The 16,113-nt window shown below is 44.0% G+C and overlaps 1 protein-coding gene across 2 annotated transcripts in view; it reads right to left on the minus strand.

Annotated features, from left to right (window-relative positions):
• MICALL1 (MICAL like 1) overlaps positions 1-15,660 on the minus strand; it is a 235,111-nt gene extending 219,451 nt beyond the window's left edge. The window contains exon 1 of one of the 2 annotated variants that reach the window (XM_073592611.1): positions 15,118-15,660. In XM_073592611.1, coding sequence (XP_073448712.1) covers positions 15,118-15,263 — 146 coding nt within the window. In that variant the 5' untranslated portion in view covers positions 15,264-15,660. The remainder of the gene's footprint in view (positions 1-15,117) is intronic. The other variant, XM_073592610.1, reaches the window with a different exon arrangement.
• Positions 15,661-16,113: the final 453 nt, after the last annotated feature.

Consider the following 16,113-nt stretch of genomic DNA (forward strand, 5'->3'; position numbering starts at 1 on the left):
ACTGTGGAATCCTTATCTTTTTCTAAACCCTTTTTCTATCTTTAACCCAATCTCTCTCTCTCTCTCCAGACAGTGATCATCACGAACTCTCTGGCACTCTGACTGTAAAGGTCCTGTCTTGGAATGTCAAGGGGTTAAATTCCCCCAGAGAAGCGCACTAGCTGTCTGGCAGAGCTCTGGAGACACAGGGTTGACATCGCCTTTCTCCAAGAGACTAATTTTAGGGCAGACAAGATACCCAAACTAGCAAGTAAATATTTTCCAATGTCTTATCACAGTCCGTCCTCAACCTCTAAATCTAAAGGGACGAGTATACTCCTATCTAAATCCCTTCCCTGGCAATTCCTTGAGGTGTACCATGATCAGGAGGGCAGGTTCCTGCTACTGAAAGGGAAAATTTATTTTCAGACCTTCACTCTTTCTTCACTCTTGAACATTTACCTTCCTAATTCTAATCAACTTCTTATTCCCGAAACCTTTTTGTCCACCCTCGACTCTTTCCTTGAAGGAACCCTTATATTAGGAGGGGACTTCAATTTGACTTTAGATCCCCACAGGGACTCACCCTCCAACTCCTCTTCTCTACCACAGGGAACCCGCCTCCGTCTCAAAGACCTTCTGCATGCCCATCAACTAATTGATATCTGGAGAATATTTCATCTGCAAGAGTGGGACTATACTTTCTATTCTTCTGTTCACGGTTCTTACTTTTTCCTACTGAAGCACACAGCGTTACCCCTAGTTACCAAAACGGAAAAATCGGTCTCATTACACTCTCTGACCACGCTCCAATTGTACTGGACTCTCTCACAAATGTCACCAAGGACCTCCACATGGCGGCTAAATGAAGCACTCCTCAAGGACCCAGAAGTTGCCACCGATATCCGTAAAGAACTTGCCTCCTATTTCTCCACCAACGCTGGCTCCGTTGAGAACCCGATCTCTGTTTGGTCAGCACATAAGTGCTATATCAGGGGAATCTTAATCAAACATGGGCATGCGGCCAAACAACTTTGCATTAAAACCTTATCCAACCTATTAACTTAACTTCATATCTTAGAACTTCAACACATAAATCGGACAGAACGTACGCCGGAAGCAGAACTAGTCAGACTCCGGGAGGCAATCAGGGAACACTATGTACAAGGCGAAACAAGTGCTATTAAAGGCTCATCGCTCCTTTTATGAGTATGGCGATAAATGTGGCCATTTATTGGCCAACGCACTACGAACTAAACGTTCTCATATCTCATATGTTCCGGCTTTACTCTTCTCAACAGGCTCTAAAAAGTCCATACCTCTCCCAACCTGGCAGAGATGTTCCGAAACTTTTATTCCAAATTGTAGAACTTAGATTCTACTTCTGACTCAACATCCCATACCTCCGCAGACACCCGAGCTTATCTCGAGGAAACCAAACTGCCCACACTGACGCTTGAAGAGAGGGAGGCTCTATCCCAGCCCATTACTGCCGAGGAATTTGCAACTGCAATAAATGACACCCAGCCTGGTAAGGCGCCCGGACCCGACGGATTCACCCTCCCCTACTACAAAACATACCATCACCTAATGATACCTTACTTCCTTGCAGCGTTCAACGCCATTTAAGATGGACACAGTTTGCGATCAAGTGCTGGGACTCTGGAGGAGAAGCCGGATGTGGGCAGGGTCGGGTCAGGGCTGAGCCTGGGTTGCTGGGTGTCCCTCACGCCGTGATGTCTGCTAAAACAGGCTTGCGGACCATGCACTAGTCTACGGTCGCCCCCCCCCCCTCCACCTCCGGCCCGAACGGCGTTGTCGGTCCCAGCGGTCACTGCTCCCGGTATTTTGGCCTCGGGCCCCAACTGCGGAAGGTGGAGACGGTGGGAACGGTGCCCCGAATCCTCAGCTGCAGCGGCCACTACGGACTGGAGCTCGGACGGGTCCACTGAGCCTCCGCAAAACGTGTGCCGGTGCCTGTTGGGAGGAGAGAGGAGAGGAGACAAGCACAGACCACTACGCACCAGAACCTGAGGGGATGGCTCGCTGGGATTGAAGGACGGAGGAGGGATAGAGAGCGGCAGAGAGTGACAGCCTAATACAGAAGCTTGATGGTAAATTCAAAGAAATCTTATGGAACAGGCGCAAGCCCCAGGAGTGAAGAAAGTGGGTAAGACTCTGGTTCATTTCTCTGCCTGAAGATGGGTAAGTGATGTACTGGATCACCTGTAATATTGCTAAGGTGCAGGGAAACCTTGTTCATAACGTGACTGTTATACCGCCTCACCAGTATATGCGACTATACTATAACAAAGTAGCATCAAATATAACACCATTCTTTAATAAAAATCTGGTTTGTTATGGCATTGAATGATGGTTAAGTGAGGCATTGGACTGCTCCCAATGCTGCTAGTCTGCTAAGCTGTATAGAAACATTGCTTCATATGCGACTGTTATACCGCCTCACTTGTATATATGACTATACTATAATAAGGTACCACCATTATATAAAACTATATCATAATAATAAGCTGGTTTATATCTGTGCTGAGAGGTGGGTAAGTGACGCATAGGAGTACTCTCAATAGTGCTAAGCTGCATGGAAACTGTACACCTTATCTGACCATTACACCGCTGCACCTGCATATGTGACTTTACTACAACAAGAGATCACCATTACATAATAGCATACTATAATAACAGGCTGACTTATTCCTGAGTCGGAAGATGGGTAAATGATGCAGCGGATTAATTCCATTGATGTAAGCTGTATGGAAATTTTGCATCATAGGTGACTGTTATACTGTTCCACATATATAAGTGATTGTAGTATAATAACGTATCGCTATAATATAACATTACAGCGGAGTAATAATTGTGGTGCAACGAATTAAATATCTTGGGGGATCAAGGTAACCCTCAGTATCAGGGGGAAAAGTCAGAAAACAGCAGCACACACAGCAGATTGGGGGCCCCCAACTCGGTGCAGGTGGAGAATGAGAGGAAAATCAACAAAAGGACCTGCGAACCCACCCAGAACAAGTGCAAGCCCGGGAACCATCAGAAAATATATGATGAACGAAAGTAATAAAGAAAGCAATTCAACAGGTGCAAAAAATAAAACTCCAGACCGACCGACTAAAATGGGTACAAGAAAAGAAATGGCGGATATGGACATAAGACCCCCCAGTAACGAGGTAGAAGTAGAAATGCCAGTAGAGATCCAACAGGCAAATCAGCTTCCTACCAAGGGAGAAATCGCTGAAATGTTTGCGAAACTGGAGGCCTCAATCAAAGGTGAGATCAGTGCTGTACACGAGAACATGAGCCACCTATTAACCAGAGTGGAGGAAGTAGAAACAACAGTGGACAAGCAAGGAGAAGAAATAAAAAACTTGAGACATCAGATAGAAGTGCTGCAGAAGGAACAGAGGTATATAAAGGTACAAAATGGAAGACCAAGAGAATCGCAGCAGAAGAAAAAACCTCCGGATTAGAGGCCTCCCGGAAGCGCAAGGTGAAAAAGAAAATTTACAGGAAAAAATGGAGGAAATTTTCAAAGTTTTGAAGAATCCTAGCAATATCAGCAGTAATTTAAACCTAGATAGAGTCCATCGAATTAGGAAGCCAGCCGAAATCAGGGGAGATGCTCCGCGTGATGTAATAGTGCGGTTTCATAATTTCCAGGACAAAGAGCAGATTAGCATGAATTTAAGGAGAAACCCACAAGTGAAGTACGGTGAAACAAGTTTACACATTTTCCAGGACCTAGCCGCAGAAACCCTAAGCAGAAGAAGAATTTTGAAACCATTACTAGCTGCCTTAAAGGCGAACGAGGTCCAATACTCCTGGGGCTTCCCTGCCAATCTAACTGGACGTAAGGATGGCCGTAAGGCGGTGTTGAGATTTCCGGAGGAGACTCAGAATTTCTGCGACCGACTTGGAATCCCAGTAATGGAGATCCCGGGGTGGTGGGAGAAAAGCGGAAATCAGGAACATTTAGGGGACCCAATCACATGGAAACCAATACTAATGACAAAAGAACACAGGGATTGAAAGAGGCCCTGAACATAAAATGATTGAAAATGGATTTATCTTTCTCTTCTTTCTCTTCGCTCTCTGTCTCTCTCTCTATATGATCTAAAGTCGGTGGGGGTTGGGGGGTGGGGTGGGCGGAGGGTGTGTGGGAGGGATGGCTGGGATTACACCCAGAGGGAAGCCTTTGGCCAGACTAGACCCTCATCCGAGCTCAACCTCTGGGGAGTAAACCGTGTGGCCAGGTGGAGTGGGTAGGCCAAGGTTTTTTGTTTAGGGGCTCATGTGGCACCCCAATACTCCCCCCAACTCGTTGGGAAAGGGGAAAGGGCGAGGAGCTGGGCGGGAGGGATATGGGGGGAGGGAGGTGGGTGGGCGAGAGGAGGGGGGAGGGGGGTTGGGGGAGGGGAGGGTACATGGGTGGGGAGGGAGGAGGGGGGTTGGGGGAGGGGGGGTTAAGGGTAGGACGAGACCAATCCATTCCTTGGTGGATCCGACTATACAGCCAGGAGGGGCTATGTAAAGGTGTAAATGGGGTAAAAACAACAGGATGGCTAGGATAAATATAGTCACATATAATGTGAGGGGCATTAACTCTCCCATAAAATGTGCGAACATAATGGGAGAATTGAGATCCCTGAAAGCAGAGGTGGTCTTCCTACAGGAGACCCACCTATACCTTGGTAAAAGCAAGAGAATAGCTACAAGCGAGTTTCCGTATTGGATCTATGGAGACTCCCCGATAAGAGGTGCAAAAGGAGTTGCGATTGGTTTTGCAAAAGGGAGTTGGGTTCACAATAGAGGAGAGAGTAATTGACCCGGAGGGTCGCTTCCTGTTCATAAGAGGTAACCTGAATGGGATGGAATGCTCCCTGGCGAATATTTACTTCCCAAACACCAACCAAGGAAGGTTCCTACTGGGAATCCTGGCAAAGTTTGAAGTCTTTAAGAAAGGAAGGGCCATTATCGCAGGAGATTTCAATATATGTTTAGAGTCAGGTAAAGACAGTACGTCGCATGCTCGGGGGTCTGAAGGCAAGTGGATGAATAAACTCAAGAAAAAACTGCGTCAACAGCAGTTGGTAGATATATGGAGGATGCAACATCAGAATATAAGAGATTACACCTTCTATTCCCCCGTCCATGCGACGTACTCTAGGCTGGATTTATTTTTCGTGGAGCATCGGTATGTGGAAGAGGTAGAGAGTACAAATATAGGGCCAATGACGTTTTCGGACCATGCCCCGGTTAGCCTACAAATAAAATTAAGTAAGCATAAAACACGGAGCAATAACTGGATACTTAATGAGGATCTCCTACATGATGAAAAGATAGATAAACTTATTAGAGAAGAACTAGAATTTTACTTTAAAGTTAATACCGCTGAGGAAACATCTGAAACAATGGTCTGGGAGGCCCATAAAGCCTACATCAGAGGGATCATGATAAAGGCGGGTGTGGAGAAAAAGAGAAGCCAGGGAGAGACCTTTCGCGTGCTACAGGAGAAAATCATTAAATTAGAGCAACATCATAAGATATCGGGGGATGGCGAAACATTGGTAAAACTATATAGGAGTAGGGAGGCTATACGGCAGTTAATTGAACAGGAAAATCGGAAGAAGTATAATCTTGTAAAAAAGGAAAGGTACGTAGGCAGTAATAGACCTGGTAGACTCCTGGCGAAGATATTAAGCAAAAAGAAAAATAACAAATATATTGACAAGATAAGGTCTAGAACAAATGAGATCCACTACAAGGATCCAGATATTGCAAGGATGTTTCAAGAATTTTATGGTGAGCTTTACTCCATAAATAGAAATGTAACAACTAAGGAGAGGGAACAAAAACAAGTGAAAATTAAAAATTACCTAAGCGAAGTGGGAATGACCAAAATATCGGAAAATGAGCGTACCACACTGGAGACCCCTATTACAGAGATTGAAGTAAGAAAGGCAATTAGGGAAACACAAGTAGGTAAGAGCCCAGGACCGGATGGGTTGACAGTGCTTTATTATAAAAAATATCAAGACTATCTAATTCCTAAATTGTGTGCCTATATGAATGACATAGGAGACAAGGGGGAAATGAGCAGAGAAGCCTTGGCAGCCAATATTACGGTTATTCAAAAAGAGGATAAGGATGCGACAGTATGTTCAAGCTACAGGCCTATTTCCCTGCTAAATGTGGATACTAAACTATTCGCAAAAGTGATTGCGGGCAGAATGAAGCAGGTAATAAAGAGGATCATCCATCCGGACCAGGTGGGGTTTATTACAGGTAGGCAGGGACGGGATAACAGCATCAAAGCCCTTCTATTAGCTCAGGAAATCAAAAAGAGTGGAGTCCCAGGTCTACTACTATCTATAGACGCTGAAAAAGCGTTCAATAGAGTAGACTGGGACTTCATGATGAGCACGCTCGAGGAAGTAGGTTGTGGGGAGAGGATGTGTAAATGGATTAGGGCCTTGTACTCAAGGCCATCGGCAAGAGTGAAAATAAACGGGACCCTCTCTGAGCCAATTGACACGTACAATGGTACAAGACAGGGGTGGCCAATCTCTCCCATGCTTTTTCTGTTGACATTAGAACCCCTCCTTTCAAGGATAAGACAGAATAGGGATATAAGTGGGGTCGTAATAGGGAATACGGAATACAAACTTGCCGCCTTTGCAGACGACATCCTGCTGTATATAACCCAGCCAAGGATTTCCCTCCCGAATATTATGGCTAACCTAGTAGAATACGGAAAGTTATCAAACTTCAAAGTAAACCCAACTAAATCTGAAGCATTACAGATAAACCACACCAAGGAAAGCGACCACTCTTACCAAAAATATTTCCCCTTTGTGTGGGGGAAAAAAGAACTGAATTATTTGGGGGTAAAAATCACTACATCAACGGAAACGCTATACCAAGTGAACTTTATCGCTCTGTTAAATGAGGTAAAAGCTGAATTGAATAGAATTCATCTGGGTCAATTATCCTGGGCGGGAAGAATCAACATATACAAAATGGTTTTACTACCAAAAATAACCTATAAAATGCAAATGTTACCAATAACACTACCACATACATATCTCAGAAGGCTACACTCAACGTTTACAAAATTTATTTGGAGGGGAAAGACACCAAGATTAAAATTTTCACAACTGATTAACACTAAAAGGTAAAGGGGGATGGGGAGCACCGGATATAAGGAAATATTACGAAGCTATCGCTCTAGCCAGAGTTATCGAATGGGTCAAAAACAAAGAAAAACAATGGGTAGTAATAGAAAATAAAATTAGTGACACTAAATTGGATAAGATTATATGGATTTCGCCTCAACAGAGAAAATACAGAAACACATGTAATCACTAAACATGCACTCAAGATATGGGACACCCTACACAGAAAGGAACACTGGGAATACAATTCACCTTTAATGCCACTCAAAGATTTAGAACAGTTTGCACCAGGGAAAGAGGAATGGTTTGGCAAATGGTTATTAGAAGAAAATATACAACTAAAGGACGTAATGCACAGGGGTAGAATATGCCCATTCCAAGAGCTGCAGGATAAAAGAGATATGATAATTATTAACCCCTGGCGTTATAACCAATTAAAACATTATATAGATTCATTGCCACAACCAATTAGATCGATGGATAATTTATTACCACTTGAAAAAAATCTGCGTAGATAAAGAGGAGAGGGGGGGTTTCTCCCGGATATACAAAGTTCTAGTCGAACTAGGAAGGATAGAAACCTCGGACTATATAGGGAAATGGGAGAAGGAGTTAGAGAGAATTCTTACAGATACAGAAGTTTCCCTGATTTTGAAAAGAGTTTCAGCTACAACCGTTAATAGTAAACTCCTAGAATTAAACTTTAAATGCCTGACCAGAATGTACCTGACCCCCGATCGGGTACATAAAATACAAAGGGATAAGTCGCAACTTTGTTGGAGGGGCTGTTCAGAACTAGGGACAATGGCCCATATTTGGTGGCTATGTCCGGAAATGAGAAGGTTCTGGGGCAAAGTAAGAAAATATATTAAAGTAATCACTAATTTAGACGTCCCAAATGACCCTTGGACATGCTTATTCCACATGAGTGATATGCCTACTAAAACATATCTCAGAACACTCTTGCCACATCTTTTTGATGCAGCTAAGAGCTTAATCCCTAAGTATTGGCAAAGGAAAGGAGAGGCCAAAGATGAGGGAATGGTTTCATAGAATTAATGAGATACAGTGTCTGGAGTATCTAAGGTTTAGCGAAGGGACAAAAATGGGGGCCTATGAAACAAAATAGAAAGACTGGGAAAAATTTAAAGAATCCCCAAAAGCGGTTGAGATGTGGTCTACATAAGTAGAGGAACGCAGAGGGATGGATGGGCACGGTCTCGGGGGAGAGGTAGGGGGTGGGGGGGAGAGGTAGGGGGTGGGGGGGGGGGTATTGGTAAGAGGGAAGCATTAGTAAACTTTGGGATGAATATTTATCTGTCTTGTTTTGTAATATATTGATTTGGATTAACAAGCAAATATAAAAGCCACGGTGATGTGACGATAAGATGGGAAAGAAATTTGAATTTTAAATAATTGAAAAATCTTTTCCCGGGAGAAACTTTCAAACTGAAGTGGCAAAAAAAAAAAAAAAAAAAAGAAAAAGATGGACACAGTTTGCCAGCTGATATGCTGGGTGCCTTTATCACAGTACTACCCAAGCCGGGCAAGGACCCACTGCTGTGTGGTAGTTATAGGCCTATCTCCCTCCTGAATGGTGACGTCAAAGCTCTTCACCAAAATTTTAGCTTCCAGATTGGATGTCTTGATGCAATGTTTAGTTGCTGCAGACCAAGTCGGCTTCATCCAGAACAGCGAAGCCAGGGACAACACTATCCGGACCCTGGACGTCATAGCAAAAGCAAAAAAATCCCACATTCCCCTTCTACTCTTGTCTACAGACGCTGAGAAGGCATTTGACAGGGTGGATTGGGTCTTCCTCCGGGAAACACTTAAATTTGTAGGAATGCCTAACCCCACCCTGTCCTGGATAGCAGCACTCTACAAAAACCCCACAGCTACGGTACGGGTAAATGGCCACAACTCCACCCCTTTCTCAATCTCAAATGGCACTACACAAGGCTGCCCCCTGTCCCCTTTGCTGTTCTTTCCCTGGAGCCCTTTCTGCACCACACCACAAGAGGTAACCTGTCTGTTAGAGGCATTCAAGCCGGCCCACACCAACACAAAGTGGCAGCTTATGCCGACGACCTCTTATTAACTGAACCCCTTGTTCTCCTTGCCTTCTCTGTTTCAGGAGCTGAAAGGGTACGGAGCACTAAGTTTAAGGTCAACCTACAAAAATCAGAGGCCTTGAATGTCTCCCTGCCGGACTCCACAGTGGTGAGACTGTGCCCCTTTTTCCCCCATTTAAATGGGCAACACACGCTCGATACAATACTTGGGAACAAAAATTTCCGCAAACCTGAAAGAAATTTTTCCCCTCAACTACCAGCCTTTTTTAATCGACATTAAGCGCGGATCTCAAAAAATGGGACCCTTTGGCTCTGTCATGGATCGGTCGCTGTAATGTTCTTAAGATGAATGCGATGCCCAGACTCTTGTACTTATTACAAACACTGCCCTTTTAAAATACCTCAGTCTTATTTTCACGCGGTTCGATCAGCATTTATTAAATTCATCTGGCGAGGTAAACATCCACACCTTGGCAAAATGTAGTTGTTAAGACCCAAGCTCAGAGGCGGTATTGGATTCCCAGATCCTGATCTGTATTACACTGCGACACATATGGCCAGGGTTGTTGACTGGTGCAGACATAGCAACACAAAACTATGGGTAACACTGGAACAGGAAATCACCCATTCACCACTTGCTGGCTTACCATGGGTAGAGAAAATCCACACTAACCACCTGACAGCTCATCCTTTGGCCCTACCCTAGCGGAAATAGATAGACAAAAGAATCTATCTTCACTGAGCAATTTCCTTTCGCCAATGAAACCATTAGTTGGACATCCAGGGTTCAAACCCAGCCTCACTGATCCAACTTTCCATTCGCAAGCCCACGGGGGCTCCTGAGGGCTTCCCAGTTTTTACAGTCTTCTGGCTGGTTCCCCGTAGAGACTGTGCTCTCTGGACGAGCTCCTCTAACATTAGTTTATTGGAGGACTAATCAGCTCTCACACTTTCTTGGCTCACTGCCTAAACCAACGCTATCTTTGCTGGAACTCCATTCTGATAAGGATCCCCCGTACCTGGCAAAATGGGAGAGGGACTTCGGAGTTACATTTTCGGAACCCCAAAAGGAACGCATACTCTTATTTACTACATAGAGCAGACTTCTGTGCAAAGATCAGGAGATCACATACAAAATAACTACACAATGGTATAGAACCCCATCAGTCCTGGCAAAGATCTTCCCCAATCAAACGGACTGCTGTTGGCGCTGCGGCCTTCACCAGGGAACTATTCTGCACATTTTCTGGGAATGCCCTGTGCTCAAAACTTTTTGGGAACCAGTCCTTAAACTCATACATAAATTTACTGACATTTCCCTACAGGACAACCCAGCCGCGGTCCTATTAAACCTTACTGCTTTATCAAGGAAACGTTATCACAAACACCTCCTTAATGCTGCACGAGCGGTGGCTCAATGTTTCGCAAAGGGTGAAGGATATAGAGCAAATGGAAGACTTGACCTCGGTTCTGCGAGATAGGGTGGAGGAACTTAAGACTAGATGGTTTTACTGGGTTCAATTCCGCTTCTCCGATGAATTTCTCCAATACGCATGAACAGGATTTATGTCAGTGAATCCTGCTGTCTGACAGGTCCTGACGACCCAGGCTCCCAGGGGATGACACATCTCCCACCCTCCTGCAAGCCCCCCCCCCCACTCACCCTTTTTTTTTGTTTTGTTTTTTCTCCCCCCCACCCTCTCTCTCCATCCCCTTCTACTATTCTCTTTCTCACCTTGGTCTATCCCTGACTTCTACCTGATCTCAGGTAATTTCCAAAGGAAAGGAAAAAAAAAAAGAGTGGTGTGCGCAGAACCTAGTAATACACACTGTTATAGACTACCCATAGGGACCTGGTGGATCTCTCTTTTTCTTCGAAGAAAGTGAGATTGCTTCCAATGCAGACTGAATGGAGGGGCTACGGCATTCTTTTATGAACACTATTTTCTTCTTGTACCATATGAATATGCTTTAATCCTCCATAACATATCTTGGAGTATTGGTTGAGATAATGATGTTGACTACTGATTACATGTCCCTTCAAAGTTACCCTCTAACTGTATCTGCTGCAGACCCTTCAATAAAAACTAAAATAAAAAAAATAAAAAAAATTTAAAAAGTGAATGAAATTTAAACCAAACATTCAGTGATGATGAATCAATGTAATTTAAAACACATGCATCAGGAAGATCCATCTGATGTAAATGTTTGGAGTATGTCAGATTTACTCCTGTATAAATATACTCCTATGTGTTTCTTACACACGGGAAGGGGGCTATTAGTAAAGAACACATTGTATTTTGATGCAAGGTCCACTTTAAAGCACCCCTCTGGCATGAACCAACATTGGCCAGATCGGCCAAATATTCCAAATCTGTGGTAGCAGGCAGACACCAAACTCAACAGTTCTTGGGGAATTTCTAATTCACAAGAAAGCCAACCTGCCGTGATTAATACTGCTCTCCCATAATGTGTAGTCAACAATTGCTTCCGACACTCACCTGTCCCCATCATCGTCGATTTTGTTCTGGCATGGCAGGAAGTCCCCACCAGAACACGGTACTGTGTACTGTATGTAGCTGATGCTGCATACAGTTTAATCAGCACTGACAGTAGGCACATGTATTGGTTAAGAAAATGGTTAGTTTGGGCCAGCTGTCCCCAAAAAAGCTATTTAAATGATAGCAAATCTGGAGTTAGGCTTTGAGGATTCATTACCACGGGCATCTAAGATGCATAGTGTGTATAGTTTTGCATGCATCTAAACACAGCACTATAGTAATCAATGAGACCATACACACAGCTATGTCTATATGCAAAAATGTGCACTGCGCTTAGTGATATTCTAAAAAAAGTAGGACACAAATGCGTTTCCGGCCACACAGACCGGCAGATTTTACACATGTGCTTGTATAAACCCATGTAACTGCGTATATACACACACACAAAGTCAGTAGAAAAATTGTAAACATCTAAACATGAGTACTTTAGGTGTGTATTTTATGCAGGATCTGCTAGCTCTGGCAGCAAGAATCTGTATTTCATGCAAAATATACGCATATACCCATGTGAATGAAGCCTAAGCATTACATATTATAACAAAAAGGTCACAGAGAAGAAGCACTTGGATATGACACCATACAGTATCAGTATGAGTCACAGAAACACAAGACAGAACAGCATTTATTACCATGATTCATAGAAAATAAATAATGTATGTAATCCATAAGGGCATAGTCGTTCATCGGTAGAGCTCACACAAGCTGATCAGTAACATGGATTGGCTGCTCCTTTGATTATTTGTTATAAAAACGAACTTAATTAAAGATTTGACAAGTGTCGAAACCCAGAAATACAGATGAATGGGCCAAATAGCACATTTACAGAAGAGACAAAACTACACAATAAGATTACCCAAAGGCAATGATTGCTGAGTCAGTGACCAATGGTATCGTCATACACAGCTTAGTACAGTCCTTCCAGAAATACTGAAAGTCAACTCTGCAGAGAACATCACACACTTGTCATATACACATTAGGTGATGGCACGTAATATTGGGGAAATACATTATTTTTCTTAGTCAACTAACTCAAAGTAGAACTAAAGAAAAATGTTCCTGTCATTTTGGAAGAGCTTACTGAATGTCAAGTTTTTTCTTCATTATCCCTGCTGCACTATTGTATTTTGACAGCGGGACACTTCTGCCGTCAGAATACAAAACATTTTCAACAAGCCCATTTAAAATCAGTAGGTCCTTAGATCAACTATTCTTTAACGGGTATGGCCATAGATGGATCAGAATTCAGCCAGTCCAAATTTAAATCCATCTTTGGCTAGCTTACAGTGGTTGTTATAGCTGAAGGTTTATTACCTTCATGCATTATTTATACATGAAGGGAAAAAAAAAAAAAAAAAAAAACCTTCTGTTTACAGCTCCCTCCTCTTCCTTACCTAAGCCCCATCTTAATCCATCGATGTGCACAATAGTGGCACAGCTCTCCCGGGTCTCACCATCCTCATTGGCTTCCGTTGTTGTCAACCACAGCCAGTGAGGGAGCAGGGCCAAGCAATACCCTGTGGGTCTTATGGGCACACAGAGGTGGCTCTGGAGTGAGCACACATGAGTGCCCCCAGAGCAAGCAGGGTCCCGTTAAGAGGAGGATCAGGGCTGCTCTGTGCAAAACCAGTGTACAAAGCAGAGAAAAATATAAATTATATATATATATATATATATATATATATATATATATATATATATATATATATATATATACACACACACACACACATACACAAATAAAAAGTAAATGTTTTTATTTAAAAAATAAATAAATAAAATGTAAACCTTAGGCAGGCCATAAACGGTGCAAATTTCTTTCCTGGAACCACAAGTTCCAGGAAAGAAATTTGCACAATTTCCCCATCAACACAGGCAGTGCTGACAGGGGAATCCCTCCTGCCAAGCAATTGTCTGCTCCCAGCAGGGGAAGCCATCCCATTGGTTGCTCCCAAGCTGAATCGATCAACTAGATACATTCAGCCTGCCCACACATGGTTCAAATCTCGGCTGGTTCCTGCTGAGCCGTCCGAGATTTGAACCGTCTACGGCCGGCCTTAATATCACTTTAAGTGTTAGATAGATATTTTAATTTAAAAAAATTAAAAATAAAATAAAAAAAAAAAAAAAAAAAAAAAAAAAAGATTCCCCCCATCCACACATTTACGGTGGATGGAGGAATCCTCCCTGCTGTGCTATTGTTGACAGCAGGAATTTCCCCACTATGAGAATACAATGATTGGCTTCATGCACTGATTGAACGACCAATTTTCTAAATTCTCATTTGAGAGAAGCCAATTAGATCAACTTCTCTCTAGCAGGAGTGACCATGGATGAAACAAGATGTGTCCAGAAACCCTTGCTTAACGACAGGTACTTTCTGCACATTTCAGATACTTGCCCACCCAGTGGATCCAGCGTTGTCCTGCTGAGATCCTCTTCTCTCCCGTACCACCCTGTTTTTGTGTGATGTCATCAGGAGGCTGCCAACTCTTCCAGGTGCAGTTGGTGCGCCTCCTGATGACATGCTGCTAATTCAACCCCTCCTCCTTTACTGAATGAAAGGATATTTATCCTGGGATATGTGACATGCACATCCCAGGAGGCAAAGGGAACACAGCGCATGTCATTTGCATAGGTGAGAGATATGTAGGTTGGACCAATGGCTTTAAAAAAAAATAAAAGACAACGCTGTTTGTGTAAATGAGGTGTGATTGCTTTGAGGGTGAAGATCTGCTTTTAAAGTCATGAATCCCAGTTTAGGGAAATTGTACAGGCAGATTTTATAGTGTTTGGACAGGCATACATGGAGGATACCAGGACACGTCTCCTCCTCAGACCACGACTCTCCTGTACGGGTCAGTGGAGGGTACAGGGTACACAGCCTGTCCTGGCGTTGAGGACATTATCGGACACATTATTCCTAACCTGCCTGTGTATGAATGCTCTAAGGAACAGATGGCCCACAGACACTGGATCTCTGCATGATCTGAGGGAATCAGTCAGACCTGGACTGTGTCATCCCAGGTGTATGTACACATCATCTGATCTCATGATGAACATATGGAACAGAACTTCCCACACCAATCTTAGTATTCCTCCCATAGCACATGGATGGTTAGCAATGTTATGGTGATGTAAACATTTGGGGTGTTGTATTCCCTTCATCCATCACAAGAGAATTCTCTGACATTCTAGGAGTAGATCCCCCTCACCCAGTGCAGTGATCAGATTGGGGCTGAGCTCCCACACAGCCTGACCTTAGAGGGTCAGCTCCTGGGCCAAGGAAGGGGCGGTACTTACATGAGGTCGGGTCTCTGGCGGTGTACGAGGGCGCAGAACGCTAGACCGTCCCGGAAGGAGGAACTGAGGTCGCTGATCCGGACTCCCGGGTAGCCCTCACACTGCTGGGCACACCACTGCTGTAGAGCCCTGGAGGCGGACATCATGGTCGGGCTCTACAGACTCACTACAGTCATGTGACAGGTGTACGGGGGGCCTGGCGGCGACCACTCGTCCTCTACCGGCGGGAAAGACTCACTCAGTCCCCTGTGTTCCCGTCCCGGCAATCTTGAGTTTTCTCTCCGGGTCTTTCAACGTCGTTCCCGGGCGGTGTCTGTCCTCTGCTGGCCCCGCCTCCCGTCACAGCTCCTCTTGTGTAGAGGGCGCGCCAGCAGCGCCGAGTGTTGCAGAGATCGTCCAGTGCGGGCTTCACCTCACATCCATCCCTTCCCTCTGACTTGTCCTTCAGGAGGAGGAACTGCAGTCTGCTCACATCATTTGTAATAAAAACATCTTTGCCATTCTGACGCTTCCCTCCAACCACTTTGCATATTAATTTATATACTGTGAGTCTGTACTTGCCAAATATGCAGCCATTTTAACTGTGGGCAGCTGAAGCTGCTGTCTGTTCACTTCCTGGATACACACATTCACACCTCCAGCCCTGCAGCTCTTATTGGCCCTTTTATGACTCATCCCCCCTCCCTTCCTGGCAAATTCCCAGGAGAGTGTGAGAGAGAGCTGTGCATGATGTCATAAGCCTAGGCTAATGACCAGACATGAAACAGGAAGTGGTCTGTATAAGGTATTTACTGGCGGAAAAACAATGTTTTATTATCCAAAGTTAAAACAAGGGCAGAAGATTTTATAGATGGAAAATTTAAAAAAAAATGACTGAAGGTCCACTTTCATTAGGTGTAATGGATGGAGCTCTATGAATGGGAGCTCTGTTATATCACTAGGGGTGTTTAAAAAAGAGCTGAACTTGTCCTACAAACTGACTTGAGGACAAGAAGG

Source organism: Aquarana catesbeiana, linkage group LG07, assembly GCF_042186555.1.
Source record: "Aquarana catesbeiana isolate 2022-GZ linkage group LG07, ASM4218655v1, whole genome shotgun sequence".
Classification (NCBI taxonomy): Eukaryota; Metazoa; Chordata; class Amphibia; order Anura; family Ranidae; genus Aquarana; species Aquarana catesbeiana.